Genomic DNA, 17,742 nt, shown 5'->3' with positions numbered 1-17,742 from the left:
TGTTTTATAATGTACATGGCATAACCACAGTAGTACATGTAGATAAATTATGAATATATATGTGAATATTGTGTGCCCCATGTTTTTACTGATGAGATGCACGCTCCGAAAAGTTTGGAGACCACTGGTCCAGGGCATCAGATTATTACATGTCCTATGTATACTCAGGAAACCCTGGTGGCGTAGTGGTTAAGTGCTATGGCTCCTAACTTAAAGGTCAGCAGTTCAAATATGCCAGGCAGTCCTTGAAAACTCTACCGGGCAGTTCTACTCTGTCCTATAGGGTCACTACGAGTCGGAATCGACTTGATTGCGGTGGGTTTGTATATACTGAGGCTGTGTAGTTTCTAAAACTCAAGAGCAACATATGTTTCTGCCACTAGGGTTCACTGTTACTTTAAAAAGAGAAAGAATGGGTTTAACTTTGTGAGCTTTGTCCTACTGACTTTTTATTTAAAATCGTGGTACATATACGCTCTGGTGTACCCCCCTATGTATCAGGTATGTAAGGGACGTGGGGGAAGGGAAGAAGAGGGAACATTTATTCTTCTAGAGTGCAGTTCTCAATTCTGGCTACACTTCAGAATCACCTTTGACACACTGTAAAATTACAGAGGGCTATGCCCCATGGTGAAAGGAGCCCTGGTTATACAGTGGTTAAGCACTCAGTTGCTAACTGAATGTCAGCAGTTCAAACCCACCACCCACTGCATGGAAGAAAGATGTGGCAGTGTGCTTTCATAAAGATTACAGCCTTGGAAACTCTATGGGGCAGTTCTACTCTGTCCTGTGAGGTTGCTATGAATCAGAATTGACTCAACTGCAATGAGTGTTGTAGAGTTCCTATAAATCATTTTAATTGAATAAAGAATTCTTTCCAGGACCTTCCAGTCTGTTTCCTTTACTCTGTATCAACCTCTGAACTTGATTATGAAACTTTTCTGTTTTATCAATGGAGAACTTCGTGCTGTAAGTGACTTCTGACATTAATAAGGAGTATTTAGGGTTGACATTGTAGCTCTGAGATTACATTTCCATTTTTCCTCTAATCTGAATCATGGAATCTCTTGTTAATATTGTTATTTTTTATGTAAAACATCAAACAGTTAACCATCATATATTTCATGTATTTTGTTGTTTAATATTTCAAATTAGTTGATTTAAAAATCAGGACTTACTAATCTAGGCTGATATTCTATATATGTTCTGGATTAAATTTTAGCTGATAAACTATAGATCGAAGCATAAACATACTTGTAGCTCATCCTAACTGAGCCTGTTTTCTTCAGCTTTCTTCACAGAAGTCAGTGCCGTGGATACCCATGCTAAAATCACTGCCGCTTTGGGCTATTGTAGTTGCACATTTTTCATACAACTGGACTTTTTATACTTTATTGACTTTATTGCCTACTTACATGAAGGAGATCCTAAGGTTCAATGTTCAAGAGGTAAGAAGAAATAATCATCTGCTTGTCTTCTTATATAGTGTATATATTTAAAAACTACACATAGAATTTGTTTTTATCTGTGTGAAACTTAGAGTTATTTTGTATCTTCCATTTTATTCTGATATACCAAATTTTAGAGACTTCTCAGTTTGGCCTCCACAATTGTTCCTTCTTTCCTCACTGCGTTTAACTCTTGATTCAAGATATCTTTTAGTTGGTATCATCTTTAACCATAAACGCTTTACTAGTTTCCAGTAATATGCCAGGATGTCAGATGACCAGTATTTACTTCTAAAGGGGATAATAGTGGAACTCTGTTGGCACTGAGAGGGGAGGCTGAGAGGGCCAAGGTTCTTGTGTAAAGATTGCTCTGCAGCATAATTTAGGTATTAGAGGGGCTATAGTTGTAAAACTGTAAAGTTGTGTAAAGGAAATGCTAGTTATTTTTTTTTTTAATTTTTTTTCTTTGTTATTTTAGAACTCATCAAATTGAGACTGTTCCTATCATCTACACATTGATGGATTTAAGATTTTTTTTTTTTATTGTGCTTTAGATGAAGGTTTACAGAACAAACTAGTTTCTCATTAAACAGTTAGTATACATATTGTTTTATGACATTGGTTAACAACCCCATGACATGTTAACATGCTCCCTTCTCTACCTTGGGTTCCCTATTACTAGCTTTCCTGTGCACTCCTGCCTTCTAGTCCTTGCCCCTGGGCTGGTGGGCCCCTTTAGTCTCATTTTGTTTTATGGGCCTGTCTAATCTTTGGCTGAAGGGTGAACCTCAGGAATGACTTCATTACTGAACTAAAAGGGTGTCCAGCAGCCATATTCTCAGGGTTTCTCCAGTCTCTGTCAGGCCAGTAAATCTGGTCTTTTTTAGTGCATTAGAATTTTGTTCTACGTTTCTGTCCAGCTCTGTCTGGGACCCTCTATTGTGAATCCCTGTCAGAGCAGTCAGTGGTGGTAGCCGGGCACCATCTAGCTGTTCTGGACTCAGTCTGGTAGAGGCCGTGGACTAATCCTTTGGAGTAATCTTTTCCTTGTATCTTTAGTTTTCTTCATTCTTCCGACTTTAGGTAAATTTTACCTTTTTTTTATTTATTTTGTTGTTGTTACTGAGAATATACACAGCAAAATATTCACCAATTCAACAGTTTATACATGTACCATTTAGTGATAAATCTTACTTTAAAGTGATCAGAAAAAAGCTTACAGAATAAGACACACAGTTTGTGAAGAAAATGTTTTTGCCTTCAAAGTGAAGGCTAGATCAAGACCTAAATGTAAGATCTAAAACTATAAAACTCTTAGAAGAAAGCGGTGGGATAAATCTTCATGACCTTGGACCTGGGAGTGGATTATTAGACACCAAAAGCACAAGCAACAAAATAAAAATTTGATAAATTGGAAAATTGGACTTCATCAAAAGTAAAACCTTTAGTGCAAAGGACATTAGTCATCAGAAAATTGCAAATCAAAACCACAGTGAGATACCAGGTCACACTAGGATGACTATGATCAAATAAAAAAAAAAAAAAACAGAAAATAACAGTTGTTGGCAAGGAAGAAATTGAAGTTGAAGCCATATGACCCAACAGTTCTACTCCTAGGTATATACCCAAGAGAATTGCGAACATATGTCCACACAAAAACTTGTACATGAATGTTCATAGCAGCATTAGTCATAATATAATAGCCCTTTAATGAGCCGTGGGACATACACTGGTCACATACGTTTTCCACGTCTTGGGTTTACTGTTCCACTGACAGTACATGCTGCCTGCAGGCAGGAACCTGTATAACTGTTTGAAATGGAAGAAATGGGTACGTGCTACAAATTACAGTTTTTACACGGTATTATATGAGCCGTTGCATCTTGGAGGTGTGATTGTGCAAAACTTTTGTCTCTTTTGGCCCTTGTACAGCAAGATAAGCCTTGTAAGTATATTTCCGGGTTTCTATGAATTATTTGGAAGTTGCATTTCTCGTGGTGATTCCATGTTCACACAAATACTGCATTTTCAGGTGCCATACATTGTATGCACCTATCAAGGGATCTAGAAGATGATGCAGAGTCCACAGTGACATATGTGTCCCACATAATCTCACTCCCCAGAGTGACAGGTGCATCCCACATATCCTACCCCAAGAGTCCAGAGGGACATACGTGCCCCATATAATATGTGTCAAAATCCATATTACCTACCAGAAGTTCAAACACACTAGACGATTCAGCATGCATTCCATTAGGAAAAAAACATAACAAAAAATTAAATGCAGAAAATGACTCAGTCATAAAAGGGAATCCAAAAAGTAATAATAACCCAGGTGTCAATCAGCTGATGTATGGATGAACAAAATGTGGTATAGCCATAAAACCCACTGCTGTGGAGCTGATTCCAACTCTAGTGACTATAGGACAGAGTAGAACTGCCCCATAGGGTTTCCAAGGAGCGGCTGATGGATTCAAACTGCAGACCTTTTGGTTAGCAGCTGATCTCTTAACCACTGTGCCACCAGGGCTCCAAGTGGTATAGCCATACGATGGAATATCATTTAGCCACAAATTGAAAGATAGCCCTAGAAGTAAAGCAGCAGCCTGCCTGGTGAACCTAAAGAATGGCAAAGGGTCTGTGGTTCTTAAAATAACAAGGATGACCACACTGACTACATAGACTTAGTAGCTTTAAAGACAGTTAATTCTTCAGTCACCTATATTTCAAAGCATATTGAAAACATTGGCCACACGGGTCAACCCTTCAAGTTCATCCAGGCAGAACTAAGCTGTGAAGAACTCTTGTGGCTACTTTTGAAAAACAAGATCAGTTATATAGAAATATATCCAGTAATTGCTATGACAACTTAGACTGGAACTAGACTTTGGCAATAGCATGGAATAAATTTGTTTCCAAACGGACGACCTTGTTTTTCCTAGGCTCTTTGTTAATATCATCTGACTGTAATATATTCCTGAAGTGATGCATTGCATGCAACTATGCATTGTAAAGTTAATATGGTAATTACAGTTTGGAGTAAAATTAAGATCCATAGTAAAATTAAGAACAGCAAATTCTCAAAATCATATAAACAAATCATTTTACTTATAAGTTTATCTATATATCATTCTACTGATATTTCAGTTTAAAATGTTCTTCAGATGGACAATGCTAGGAGCCCTAATACATGGCATAAACAGTATACAAAACATTACTAACAATGTACAAACACCAGAAGAGAAACTAGATAACTGGGAGTGCCTAAAAATCAAACACCTATGCTCATCCAAAGACTTCACCAAAAGAGTAAAAAGATTACTTAAAACAGACTGTGAAAAAGTTTTTAGCTATGACATTTCCAATCATTGTCTGATCTCTAAAATCTACATGATACTGCAAAAACTCAACAACAAAAAGACAACCCAATTAAAAAATGGGCAAAAGACATGAACAGGCACTTTACCAAAGAAGACATTCAGACAGCTAACAGGTACATGAGGAAATGCTCAGGATCGTTAGCCATTAGAGAAATGCAAATCAAAACTACAATGAGATTAAAAAAGAAAAGAAAAACTCAATGAGATTCCATCTCACCCCAACAAGGCTGGCATTAATCAAAAAAACACAAATAATAAATGTTGGAGAGGTTGTGGAGAGACTGGAACACTTATACACTGCTGGTGGGAATGTAAAATGGTACAACCACTTTGGAAATTGATTTGGCGCTTCTTTTAAAAGCTAGAAATAGAACTACCATACAATCCAGCAGTCCCACTCCTTGGAATATATTTTAGAGAAATAAGAGCCTTTACACGAACAGGTATATACACACCCGTGCTCATTGCAGCACCATTTACAGTAGCAAAAAGATGGAAGCAACCAAGGTGCCCATCAACGGATGAATGGATAAATAAATAATGGTATATTTGCACAATGGAATACCACACATCAATAAAAAACAATGATTAATTTGTGAAAAATTACATAACATGGAGGAATCTGGAAGGCATTATGCTGAGTGAAATTAGCCAGTTGCGAAAGGGCAAATATTGTATGAGACCACTATTATAAGAACTCAAGATACAGTTTAAACAGAGAAGAAAATATTCTTTGATGGTTACAAGAGCAGGGAGGGAGGGAAGGAGAGGGTTATTCACTAATTAGATAGTAGACAAGAACTATTTTAGGTGAAGGGAAAGACAACACACAATACAGGAGAGGTCAGCACAACTGGACTAAACCAAAAGCAAAGAAGTTTCCTGAATAAACTGAATGCTTCAAAGGCCAGTGTAGCATGGGCAGGGGTTTGGGGACCATGGTTTCAGGGGACATCTAGGTCAATTGGCATAATAAAATCTATTAAGAAAACATTCTTCATCTCACTTTGGAAAGTGGTGTCTGGGGTCTTAAACGCTAGCAAGTGGCCATCTAAGATGCATCAATTGGTCTCATCCTACCTGGAGCAATGGAAAATGAAGAACACGAAAGACATATGGTAAAGATGAGCCCAAGAGACAGAAAGGGCCACATAAACAAGTGACTCCATTAGCCTGAGACTGGAAGAACTAGATGGTGCCTGGCTACCACCGATGACTGCCCTGACAGGGAACACAGCAGAGAATCCCTGAGGGAGCAGGAGAACAGTGGAATGCTGATCTCAGATTCTTATAAAAAGACCAGGCCTAATGGTCTGACTGAGACTGGAGGGACCCTGATGGTCATGGTCCCCGGACCCTTTGATAGCCCAAGACGGGGACCATTCCCAAAGCCAACTCCTCGACAGGAGTTGGACTGGACTATAAGATATACAATAATACTGGTGAGGAGTGAGCTTCTTGGCTCAGGTAGACACATGAGACTATGTGGGCAACTCCTGTCTGGTGGCGAGATGAGAAGGAAAAGGGGGACAGGAGCTGGTTGAATGGACACGGGGAATACCGGGTAAAAAGGAGGAATGTGCTTTCTCAGAAGGAGAGCAGGTAGGAATACACAGTAAGGTGTGTATAACTTTTTGTATGAGATACTGACTTGATTTGAAAACTTTCACCTAAAGCACAATCAATAAATCAATAAAAGAATAGTCACAGAGACACACAAAAGAAGACAGGAGCCAAGGAATACTAAGGAATTCCTGGGCTGCCAACAAGGAAGACCACTTTCCTAGAGCTGATGCACTGATTTGGACTTCTAGCCTCCAAAACCATAAGATAATAAGTTCCTATTCTTTAAAGTAAGAAAAAAAAGTTGAGAGTATCGTGCATAAAGTAAAATATGGATGGCCCGTAATTAGTGTTGTGCACTTAATTGCCTTCATCTGATTTTCTTTTTAAGTTCTATAATGAGAGGCTTTTAAAACTAGAATCTTTTATCTTGCATTTTCATGCGAAGAAGACATTTTCTTTCTGAGTGAATTCTAAAAGAAATATGAATAGAGTTTTTAAAAATTCTATAGTTGAATAGAAATTTAAGTTTTTTAATTAATATATTACATTCATAAAATAGCCTTTATTCAAAATAAGTAGGCAAAATAAAGTTTACTTCGAAAAGCATAAAAATTATAATCTCATTAATTTAACATTTTTGCAGCTCTTGATCCTTTGTTATAAGCTTGCTTTTTCATATAAGTTTAGTTTTCTTAGTTATCCTAACTTTTCTTTTTTTCCTAGTTTTTTCCCAATAATAATATCCCTGTTTGTTACAACTCAGTGAGAGATTGGGTAATAATCTGTTATCCTATTTTGGATATTGATATTTTAGAATCAATTTCCTAAATAAATGATTACAAAGAATCATATTCTTGAACAAAAAGTTTAATAATTGTGGAGGATGCACATGGATGTATAAATGCTGAGCATTTAATGCAGTTTTAGGTTGAGAGAGTCTGTAACATTGGAACTTTAAGTGGAAAAATTTGGTAACTCTGAAGTATTATCAGTCTTATCCCATCAGGGAATAAAAGCAAGATCAGAAAATTCACCTCTCTAATTTACTACACTTTATTCATGTGTAGCATTCTGCCACAAAAAATAATGGATGTGATCTTACTATGTGGAAATCTAAATAGAATAAAGTTTGTAGAAGAAATTACTCAGCCAGTGTGTGGAGGGATAAAGAAGTCCCACTTCTCTGATACCAAACTGTGTTGATCAATCCATATCAACTTATTATCAAGTCTATTCCCCTCTGGTCTACTTCTGTTGTGATACCAACTGCATGTACAGTTCTTCTTCCCCTGACCCTGCCCACCCAGAACTAGGTCAGATCTCACAATTTAAAGGGCACAGTTCTCCAAGCTGCCGAGGATGCTCAAGACTTTAGACACAAGCTGCTAGCTTGGGAGTCCCACAATACCCTCCCTTCCAACTTACTGGCACCTGCTATTCCTTGAGTTTGATAATTTGCTAGAATGACTCAGAACTCATGGAAAGTGCTATATTTACAATTACAGTTTTATTACAGCAAAAAGGATACAAATGAAGAGATACATGGAACAAGGTCCAGAAGGGCTCCCAATGCAGAGCTTCCATGTCCCAAAAAGAGATGTGCTACTCTTCCACATACATACACAAATGTCTTTCACCAACCAGGAAGCCCATGGAGCTTCCATGTCCAGAGCTTCTGTTGGGGCCTCATTACATATACATGGCTGATTGAATCATGTCCCCCAACCCCTGACATCGGCTGATACCACATTGCGGTCTTTCTGGCCTGGCCAGCCCTCACTGGAGTCACCCCATTAACATAATCGTTCAGGCGTGGTTTAGAGGCCTCATTAATCACTGGGGAATTCCCAAGGTTGTAGAGGTTCTCAGGAACCACGGACAAGAGCATAGTCTTTGGGGAAAGGTAAATTCTTTACCTGACAGCTAAATATCAGAAAGAAACAAAGATCTTCAGCTACAGAAGTAGAGCTGAAAGGATATAATTCTGGAATACAGAGGATCACAAACTATGATGAAAAACTTTTGTCTTCTTTTCTTAAGCACACTTAAATTTAAAATATTAACAAATTTTGCTGGTCTGCACCATCAATGATCCTTAAATGAGATTACCAGATTCTAAATATCATCGCTAAAATGCCTTCCTACTTTTTTCTTTTTTGGGGGGTTAGGGGTGGGGTGGGGGGAAGAGGTAAAATACTAAGGCATCTACCTCTCTCAGACTGTGAAAGTATTTGTATTTATCAGAATTAGACTATTTAGTTTTGGCCTCTCAAGTTTGTACTGAGGATAAATGAATGGAAGAAAGGAATTTCTCTCTCCCAAAAAATTTTTTTAGCGTGTGTTCTTCATTTTATAGACTCTGTGGTTTCCTGAAAAAGTTGTCTGTCAAATCATTTCCCGCAAAGCAAATTACACATTCCCGTGATAAATCCTGTTTCATATCTCTTGATGTTTTTGTTTAGGCAGTAACTTAAAGAGGGAAAATAGAAGTATCTGTCTCACCTCACTGCCCCTCTCCTCTGCTCAAAGCATGTGCTTGTGCTCAGGCACCTGGCACACTTCGTGGTGAAACAGAAACATCTGAAAACAAATGATAGAAAGTTCCTGGTGCCAAATGTATGACCTTCTTTTCTAATTCAGTTACAGCAAGTTTTATATAACACATCTCTGTAAAATGAGGTGCTCCATGTTTTTTGTTGCTAGTGTAGAAAGTAGATGACAGTCATCTATTAAACAATTTTATTGAGCATCTTTTTGCCATGGGCCACCTTTTTTTACCTTAGGTGCTAGGAATATAGCAGTGAAAAGAAAGACATATTCTTCCCTTGCATACCTGATGAGTGTAATGATGAGAGAAGTAAGGGGTGATGAGAACACAAAGGGCGGCTTGATAGCCTAGGGAAGGGATTTAGGGAATGCCTTCCAGAGGAAGTGAAATTTAAGCAGAATCCTGAAATTAGCTGTGAGAAGTGTATATGCGTAGGATAAGGGGTCTTGTGAAGTTTACGTTAGCTTGGAGCCAAGACAATAAATATAATAAATTATACAGTATGTTGGAAGGTTATAGTGTGGAAAAAAATTTAAAAGTAGAGCAGGGTTAAGAATATTACCCCATTGCCGTCAAGTTGCTTCTGACATGTAGTGACCCTACAGGACTGAGTAGAACTGCCCCATAGGGTTTCCAAGGAGCAGCTGGTGGATTTGAACTGCCGACCTCTTGGTTAGTAGCCAAGCTCTTAACCACTGTGTCACCAGGGCTCCCAATATTAAGAGTCATTAAAAAGCTGGAGTTTGAGCAAAGACTTGAAGGAGGGGAGGAAGTTAAGCAAGCATATGTCTAGAGGAAGATAATTCTACTCAGGAAAAAAAAAAAAAGGGCAGCTAGAGCAAAAGCCCTCAGGTGGAGAAACCATGGTCTCAGGGGACATCTAGCTCAATTGGCATAACATAGCTTATAAAGAAAATGTTGTACATCTTACTTTGGTGAGTAGCGTCTGGGGTCTTAAAATCTTGTAAGCGACCGTCTAAGATACTCCACTGGTCCCAACCTATCTGGAGCAAGGGAGAATGAAGAAAACCAAAGACACTAGAGAATGATTAGTCCAAAGGACTAATGGATCACAACTACCACAGCCTTCGCCAGACAGAGTCCGGCACAACTACACGATGCCCGCCTACCACCACTGACTGCTCAGACAGGGATCACAATAGAGAGTCCCAGACAGAGCTGGAAAAAAATGTAGAACAAAATTCTAACTCACAAAAAAAAGAACAGACTTACTGGTCTGACAGAGAGAGACTGGAGAAATCCTGAGAGTATGGCCCCCAGATACTTTTTAACTCAGTGCTGCAGTCACTGCTGTAGTTCACCCTTCAGCCAAAGATTAGACAGGCCCATAAAATGAAACAGGACTATGGGCACACCAGCCAAGGAGAAGGCAGGAGGGGACAGGAAAGCTGGTAATAGGGAAGGAACCCAAGGTCGAGAAAGGGAGAGTGTTGACATGTCATGGAGTTGGCAACCAGTGTCACAAAACAATGTGTGTATTAATTGTTTAGTGAGAAACTAATATGCTCTGTAGACCTTCATCTAAAGTACAATAAAGAATAAGTAATAATCCCTCAGGCAAGAGTGCATCTGGCATGTTCATGGAGGCCAGTGAAGCTACAGCAGACTAATCAAAGGGGAGAGTAATAGATGCTGAGGTCAAGAGAGGCAGTGGGGCTAGATCATTTGGGACCTTATAGACCTTTGTAAGGACTTTGATTTTGCTCTCAGCAAGTTGGAAAGTTAGAGGGTTTTGAGCAAGAGTGACATGGTCTACCTTATGTGTTAAAAGGATTAACCTGGCTGCTGTGTAGAGAATACATTGTAATGGAGGCAAGGGAGGGAGACTTGTTAGGCAGCTGTTGCAAGTAATGGAAGCGAGAGATAAGTAGCTCAGACCAGACTTGTAGTAGTGAAGATGGTGAGAAATAGTCATATATTGTTTATGTTTTGAAGGTAAAGCCAACAGGATTTCCCAATAGATTGGATATGAGTATATGAGAGATGGAGAGGAGTCAAGTATAACAAGACTTGTGGCCTGAACAATAGGGAGGAAGGAGTTCCCATGCACTGGGAAGGATGTCTGTGGCACAGGTTAGAGGGAGAAGATCAGGGGTTTAGTTTGGGACATTGATTTTGAGGTTAACAGGAGGGAAGACAGGTAGACAAATAGATGTGATGGGAGTCTATAAAGGTTTTCTCCTAATGGCTTCAGTTTTCTCAGTGAAGTAGAAAGACAGGTCATCAGCTGAGCGTGAGAGTAGAGAAGCAGAGGCAGATTTACCAGGAAGCTAAGCTTAGGCATCAGAGGGCCCCTCCCTTGCACAAGCTCTGTGGCACATCGGTTAAAACACTAAGCTACTAACTGAAAGGTCAGCGGTTCAAACCCACCAGCTGTTGCATGGGGGGAAAGATGTGGCAGTTTGCTTCTATAAAGGTTTGCAGGAAACCCAAGGGGCAGTTTTACTTTGATAGGGTCGCTATGAATTACCTTGATGGCAATGAGTTTTATCAGATGTCCAAGCAGAGATGTGGAGTAGGCAACTGGATATGAGTCTGGAGTTACATAGAGAAATCTGGGTTGGAAATATAAATGTGGTAGTTAGTAGCCCAAACCCACCCAGAGGCTCTACAGGAGAAAAATCTGGTGATCTCCTGTAAAGCTTACAGCCAAGACAACCCTGTAGGGCAGTTCTACTCTGTCACATGTGGTCACTATGAGCCAGAATCAACTCTAGGGCACCTAAAACCAATAGTCGTATTTAAATCCCAGAGAGTAGATGAGATGGCCAAGAGAATGAGTGTATACAGAGAAAAGAGAACCAAGGACTGAGTTCTGGAGACCCCAGGATAAGAGGTCAATAAAGGAGGCTCAGAAAGAGTGACCAGTGTGGTGGAAAGAAAACATGGAGAATGGGTTGCAGTTGATAAGTGCCCTCGAGTTGGTTCTGACTCACAGTGACCCTGTGTACAACAGGACGAAGCACTGCCCAGCCCTGCGCCATCCTCACAATCATTGTTATGTTTGAGCCCATTGTTGCAGCCACTGTGTCAATCCATCTTGTTGAGGGTCTCCCTTTTTTCGCTGACCCTCTACTTTGCTAAGCATGACGTCCTTCTCCAGGGACTGATCGCTCCTGATAGTATGTCCAAAGTATGTGAGACGTAGTTTCGCTATCCTTGCTTCTAAGGAGCATTCTGGTTGTATCCCTTCCAAGACAGATTTGTTCATTCTTTAGGCAGTCCATCGTATATTCAATATTCTTCACCAGCACCACAATTCAAAGGCATCAGTTCTTCCGTCTTCCTTATTTATCGTTCAGCTTTTGCATGCCTATGAGGCAATTGAAAACATCGTGGTTTAGGTCAGGTGCACCTTAGTCTTCAGTGTGACATCTTTGCTTTTTAACACATGAAAGAAATCACTTGCAGCAGATTTGCCCGATGCAATACGTCGTCTGATTTCTTGACTGCTGCTTCCCTGGGCATTGATTGACTAAAATTTGGGAGAACTGTTAATAGAAGTATGGGTAGTTCATCTAGGTTAACAGGAGGGAAGACAGGTAGACAAATAGATGTGATGGGAGGCTATAGAGGTTTTCTCCTAACGGTTTCAGTTTTCTCAGTGAAGTAGAAAGACAGGTCATCAGCTGAGCATGAGAGCAGAGAAGCAGAGGCAGATTTACCAGGAAGCTAAGCTTAGGCTTCAGTGGGTCCCTCCCTTGCACAAACTGCTTATAAAGCCCTGAGAGGAGCCTTAATAATTTGTTCAAATGGCCATATGTTTTTGTAAAACACAGAAAAGGCAGAAATATTATAGCTGCAGTCAAGACCGCTTCCCTCTCTGCCCCATCTTCTCCTCCATTCCATTTCACCTTATTTCAGATGGCTTTGGAGAAGCAGCCATGGGCATATTGGGACACTGGCTAAGTGAACTTGAGTTAGAGACACATTTAGTTTGGGTTGATGAGATAAGTTCATGTAGTTTCCAGTCACTTTCATGTGTAGGTAATTTAATGTTAAAAAAAAAAAAAAAGTTGCCATCAAGTTAATTCTGACTCATAGGGATCCTATAGGACAGAGTAGAACTGCCCCATAGGGTTTCCAAGGAGCAGCTGGTAGATTTGAACTACTGACCTTTTGGCTAGCAGCCAAGTTCTTAACCACTGCACTACCAGGGCACCAGTTTAATTTTAGCCACCTTCTTATATGCACCCACTGTGGAGACTTAACCCAGCATTGTGACACGAAGGTGCAGGTCCAGAAGTTGTATTACAATAAAACATAGTTGCTTTCAGGCATTCGTAGTGGAGAGGACAAACAAGTTTTGAAATGTATAGAACTAGAAGCTATTCCGTAGCAAATTTATCTAATTATTAGGCATGTAGAGTTGTAAGTGGGAGATTTTATTCTCAACATCTAATCAAAATGCAAGCTCTTGCCTTTCATAAATATACGCAATAAACCAATATATACGGTTATAAGAGTGCATACTTTTTTTTCTTTTTTGGTAGAAATCATGAGAAATAGAATTTATCAGAATTTCTGTATTTGTAGGATACACACGTGTAGCATTACTGCAAACAGCAATTATGTGTGTGTAAGTTGCATGTTAATGCATCCTGATATAGCAGATCACACCATAGCGTATCTCACGCGACTTATCCTGACAAAATGGATAAGCACAAAGCATTGCCGCTGATGCAGAAAAAACAACCTGAAGAAACAAGTGCTCCAATGAGAAATCTATACATACTCATCAATAAGCCAGTGTATGTAGTATAAAAGCAATTGAATTACACAATTATTTAGCTCAGTACAATGTAACAATTTTTTTTTAAGTCTTTGAATTACTCTTATGTAAATCTTAATTTTAGATTATAATTTTTGAAGTCACAAATATGGGGGGAAGTATTACTGGTGTGTCAGGCAGTAAAATTAATACAAATTTATTTTCCTGGATTTTTTTGTATTTGTAGTATTTGATAGTTTTATTAATTTTCTAATCTGTTGTAATTGGTTTTCTTATTCTAAGTATTTGCTTTCATTTCTAATTTCGTATTCATAATTCTGTGCTCCCTATCTTGAAGAAAACCCAAAACCAAACCCTCTGCCATCAAGTCAATTCCGACTCATAGCAACCCCATAGGGTTTCCAAGGCTGTAAATCTTTACGGAAGCAGACTGCCATATCTTTCTCCCAAGGAGCGGCTGGTGGGTTCAAACTGCTGACCTTTCGGTTAGCAGCCAAGTGCTTTGACCAGGGCCCTTTTTATCTTGAAGAGGATCCCTAAAGTTGTATAAGCTTCATGACACACAAAACCTAGATTCACCCCTTGGGAGCAGATGTTGGGAGTTTGAGGCAAGAGAACAAGGTGTGAAATAACCAGCTTAGGTGAGTCACTAGTGCTTGAGTGAATGAACCAGGGACAGTGTGATTACCTGGCAGCATTGAGGCCCACTTGAAGTTCATGACTATGAATCTAAAAGAAGACAAATAAGCACGGTGGTGTTTTTCTCTTAACCATGTTCAGCTACGCAGATGCAAGTGCAGAGTAGAAGAGTTGGGTTTTAACCAGGGTGATAGTTTTACCAAGGGAGTAAGATAAAGTGGGAGAGGAGCAAGGAAGTAAAGGGCCTATGTAAGGAGATGATTATTTGGTTGGCTGACCGAGGAATTGATATTGGCTAAAGAGGGGAGAGCAACAGAGAGACAAAGGAGAGTGAAAAGATGGTAGGATCAATGAATTGGAAGACCTGCTGGGGTCAGGCACTAGAGGGAATAAGCTGGAAAGATAGGAGGTGATAATCAGAGAGTGGGAAGCATGAAACTGAGATAATGAAGGGTTGAAGTTATTGGTAACCAGAAGATCTAGGCAGGAATTAGGAGACTGTTGCAGTAGTCCAGGTAAGAGACGAGGAAGACCTTGGAATAGGGTGAGGAGAGTGAACATGGGAAGGAGCAGGAAGAAATGGCCTTTTTTTTTAAGACAGTAGAATGGTCAGTGCTTAGTGATTGAAGGTGAGGTATAAGGAAGAAAACATCAAGGAAGATTCCCAGGCTCTATAAAAGAAAAAATGTGTAATGCATTTTTAGCATTAAGATAGTTTCTTTCAGTTATGTTTTTCCTTGGCCCTTACCTTTCAGAAATAAGTAAAATGTGGCCTGGGTTCTTCAACAGATAAACTGTAAGAAAAGAAAGGAATGGATGGGGAGCTTACAGAATAAAAGAGACCTACAAGACATCTTTTTTTTAATGGTCAAGACTAAACTGTAGTATCTGGGGATGTACATTTGGGTGATGTAACTGTAAATAAATATAAGTAAATGATTATTATCTAACCAGGATAATGGTTACTTATGGAGGGGTGGGGTGGGGGAGGGTTGTGATTGGGCCAGGACTGTGAAGGGTCTGCTGGGATGGCCATCAAAGTTCTGTTTCTTGGCCTAGATGATACTCACCTTACAATAAGTCATTAACCTATACATGTGGTTTATGTGGGTCTCTGCATCTGTATTCTATTTTGCAATAAAAATATTTTAAAGTAAACAAATAAGTTAAAATAGGACACAAAAACTGTTCAGTAGGGAGAGCCCGTTGTCTGGTAAGGAAGGCTCCTCCCATGGAAGCCACAGCCCATGTTGCAGGGCTACTCCAGCCCCCACCCAAGCCTCAAGGTAACAGTCGAGATTTCCTTGAGCAAACTGGACTATGGTGAGCCTCGTTCCGTCTGAGATGGGCTTTTGGAGACTACACTGAACCTGAATCTTACAATCCTCCTAAAAGCCAAACTTGTTCACTATAATTATATAAAAATAAATAGCATACTGCCATATGTTTCCTTTGTTTTGAAGTGGTGGTGGTTGGCTGCGTGTGTGTGTCTGTGTGTGTGTGTGTGTTGTTTTTTCCTCCCACCATAATTAACCCTTTATCTTCTTTTTCCTTTAGAACGGATTTTTATCTGCACTGCCGTATTTTGGCTCTTGGTTATGTATGATCCTGTCTGGTCAAGCTGCTGACCATTTAAGGGCAAAATGGAATTTTTCAACTATATGTGTTCGCAGAGTTTTTAGCCTTGTAGGTAAGTAAGTGAATCAGGTTTTGTTCTGGTTTATATTTGTTTAATATGTTTACATTGCAAGATAAAATAAAAATAACAGTCATTTATTTTATTTATATATTAAAGCACTATAATGCATTTAGTATATTTTTGTACAAGATTGTTGTTCTTTTTGTAACTGTGCAGTTTGAGGATTAGGATTTATAATGTCTTATCTCCACCATAGTGATATAACTTTAAAAAATGATTTGTTTTGCTAGTGATGCCCAGAACTTTATAAATCTCTTTGTTTTCAGCTCTAAATTTGCAATAAAAATATTTTAAGTCTCCATCTCTTTTTTAAGTGATGCATTTTAAATTGTTTTCATTTAAAATTAGATATATTTAAAATTGTTTAAATACATTTTTTTTAATTTTAGTGAATAATTTTCCAAAAATATTTACCAAAGTCATTATTTCAAATGAGGCGCTATAAATCAAAGAACTCAGAAGAATCTTAAATCATTATGTGTTTCAGACTCTGCTCTCAGAAAAGTAAATTTTAAAACTGTCTAGAACAATTATTCAGTTTTCTAAAGGTCTCTGGTAGTTAAAGACCACAGAGGTTGTTGATGGTTTTGAATTCAGTAATCATATCGTAAAAGGACCTGATGTAGGTTAATTCTCCAAATACCTTCTAAACACTTAACGCTGAAAGATGCTGTCTTGTTTCATTGCTTGGTTACTTTGACCCTCAAGAAATTTTTCTGCATCTGGAGTAAATCTCTTTTGATTCAGTTCCACTTTCTCTTTTTTGGTTGCCTGTGGACTCACTTTGTCAAGCTGTTAGCCTTGTGTGGCTACAGGTAGTCCCCGACTTATGACAGACTTCTGTTCTGACTACTTTGTCTTAAGTCATTTATGACATTAAGTCAAATACCTCATTTTTTTTTTTAAGTTTTCATTATTGTTGCCTTTTATTATCAGTATCTTTATAAATCTAATCTTTATTTGTCTTTGGGGGTTGGGAACATTACATATAAATTTACATATATATTTTAATACATACATACAAAAATATATATAAATCATAAAAATTTAAGGATGAAGATTTGGATGACTGGCATTTTGTCAGTTGAGGTAATAACTCCACTTGTGGAAGATTCTGGATTATCCCTGGGGCTGGGGATGGTGTTTCTAGTCAGAAAATTAGTGAGAGCGGTCTGCATGTTCCTTTACTTTTTTTCTTCATGTATTTTGCAGTAACATCTCAGTGCCTCCCAAATCTATCAACTTTAGCCAAAAAAAAAAAAAAAAACCATTGCCGTCGAGTCAATTCTGGCTCATAGCAACCCTACAGGACAGAGTAGAGCTGCCCCATAGAGTTTCCAAGGAGCTCCTGGTGGCTTTGAACTGCCGGCCTTTTGGTTAGCAGCCGTAGCACTTAACCACTATGCAACTTTAGCAAAATGATCGGTATTTGGGTCCATGATTTCAAGCAGCTGAAGCTCCTGATTTAGTTTAGAAAAAACTTCAGCTAATCCTTTCACGGGAAACTCTGGTGGCATAATGGTTAAGTGCTACAGCTGCTAACCAAAGGGTCGACAGTTCGAATCCGCCAGGCGCTCCTTGGAAACGCTATGGGGCAGTTCTGCTCTGTCCTCTAGGGTCGTTATGAGTCGGAATCGACCCAACAGCACTGGATTTGAATTTTGGTTTGAATCCTTTCACTATACTGCTAATGGTAAGATGTACCAAAA

The 17,742-nt window shown here is 39.0% G+C and overlaps 1 protein-coding gene across 3 annotated transcripts in view; it reads left to right on the top strand.

Moving 5' to 3' along the window:
- The window catches only part of SLC17A5 (solute carrier family 17 member 5), a 62,149-nt gene that overhangs the window by 26,159 nt on the left and 18,248 nt on the right, over window positions 1-17,742 (top strand). For all 3 annotated transcript variants that reach the window (XM_049895557.1, XM_049895538.1, XM_049895547.1), the window contains exons 7-8: window positions 1,290-1,448; window positions 15,892-16,024. In XM_049895557.1, the coding sequence (XP_049751514.1) occupies window positions 1,290-1,448; window positions 15,892-16,024 (292 nt within the window). The remainder of the gene's footprint in view (window positions 1-1,289; window positions 1,449-15,891; window positions 16,025-17,742) is intronic.

Source organism: Elephas maximus, chromosome 1 (assembly GCF_024166365.1).
Source record: "Elephas maximus indicus isolate mEleMax1 chromosome 1, mEleMax1 primary haplotype, whole genome shotgun sequence".
Lineage (NCBI taxonomy): Eukaryota > Metazoa > Chordata > Mammalia > Proboscidea > Elephantidae > Elephas > Elephas maximus.
Note: the sequence above shows the minus strand (reverse complement) of the source record. Positions and strands in the feature narration are given on the sequence as shown.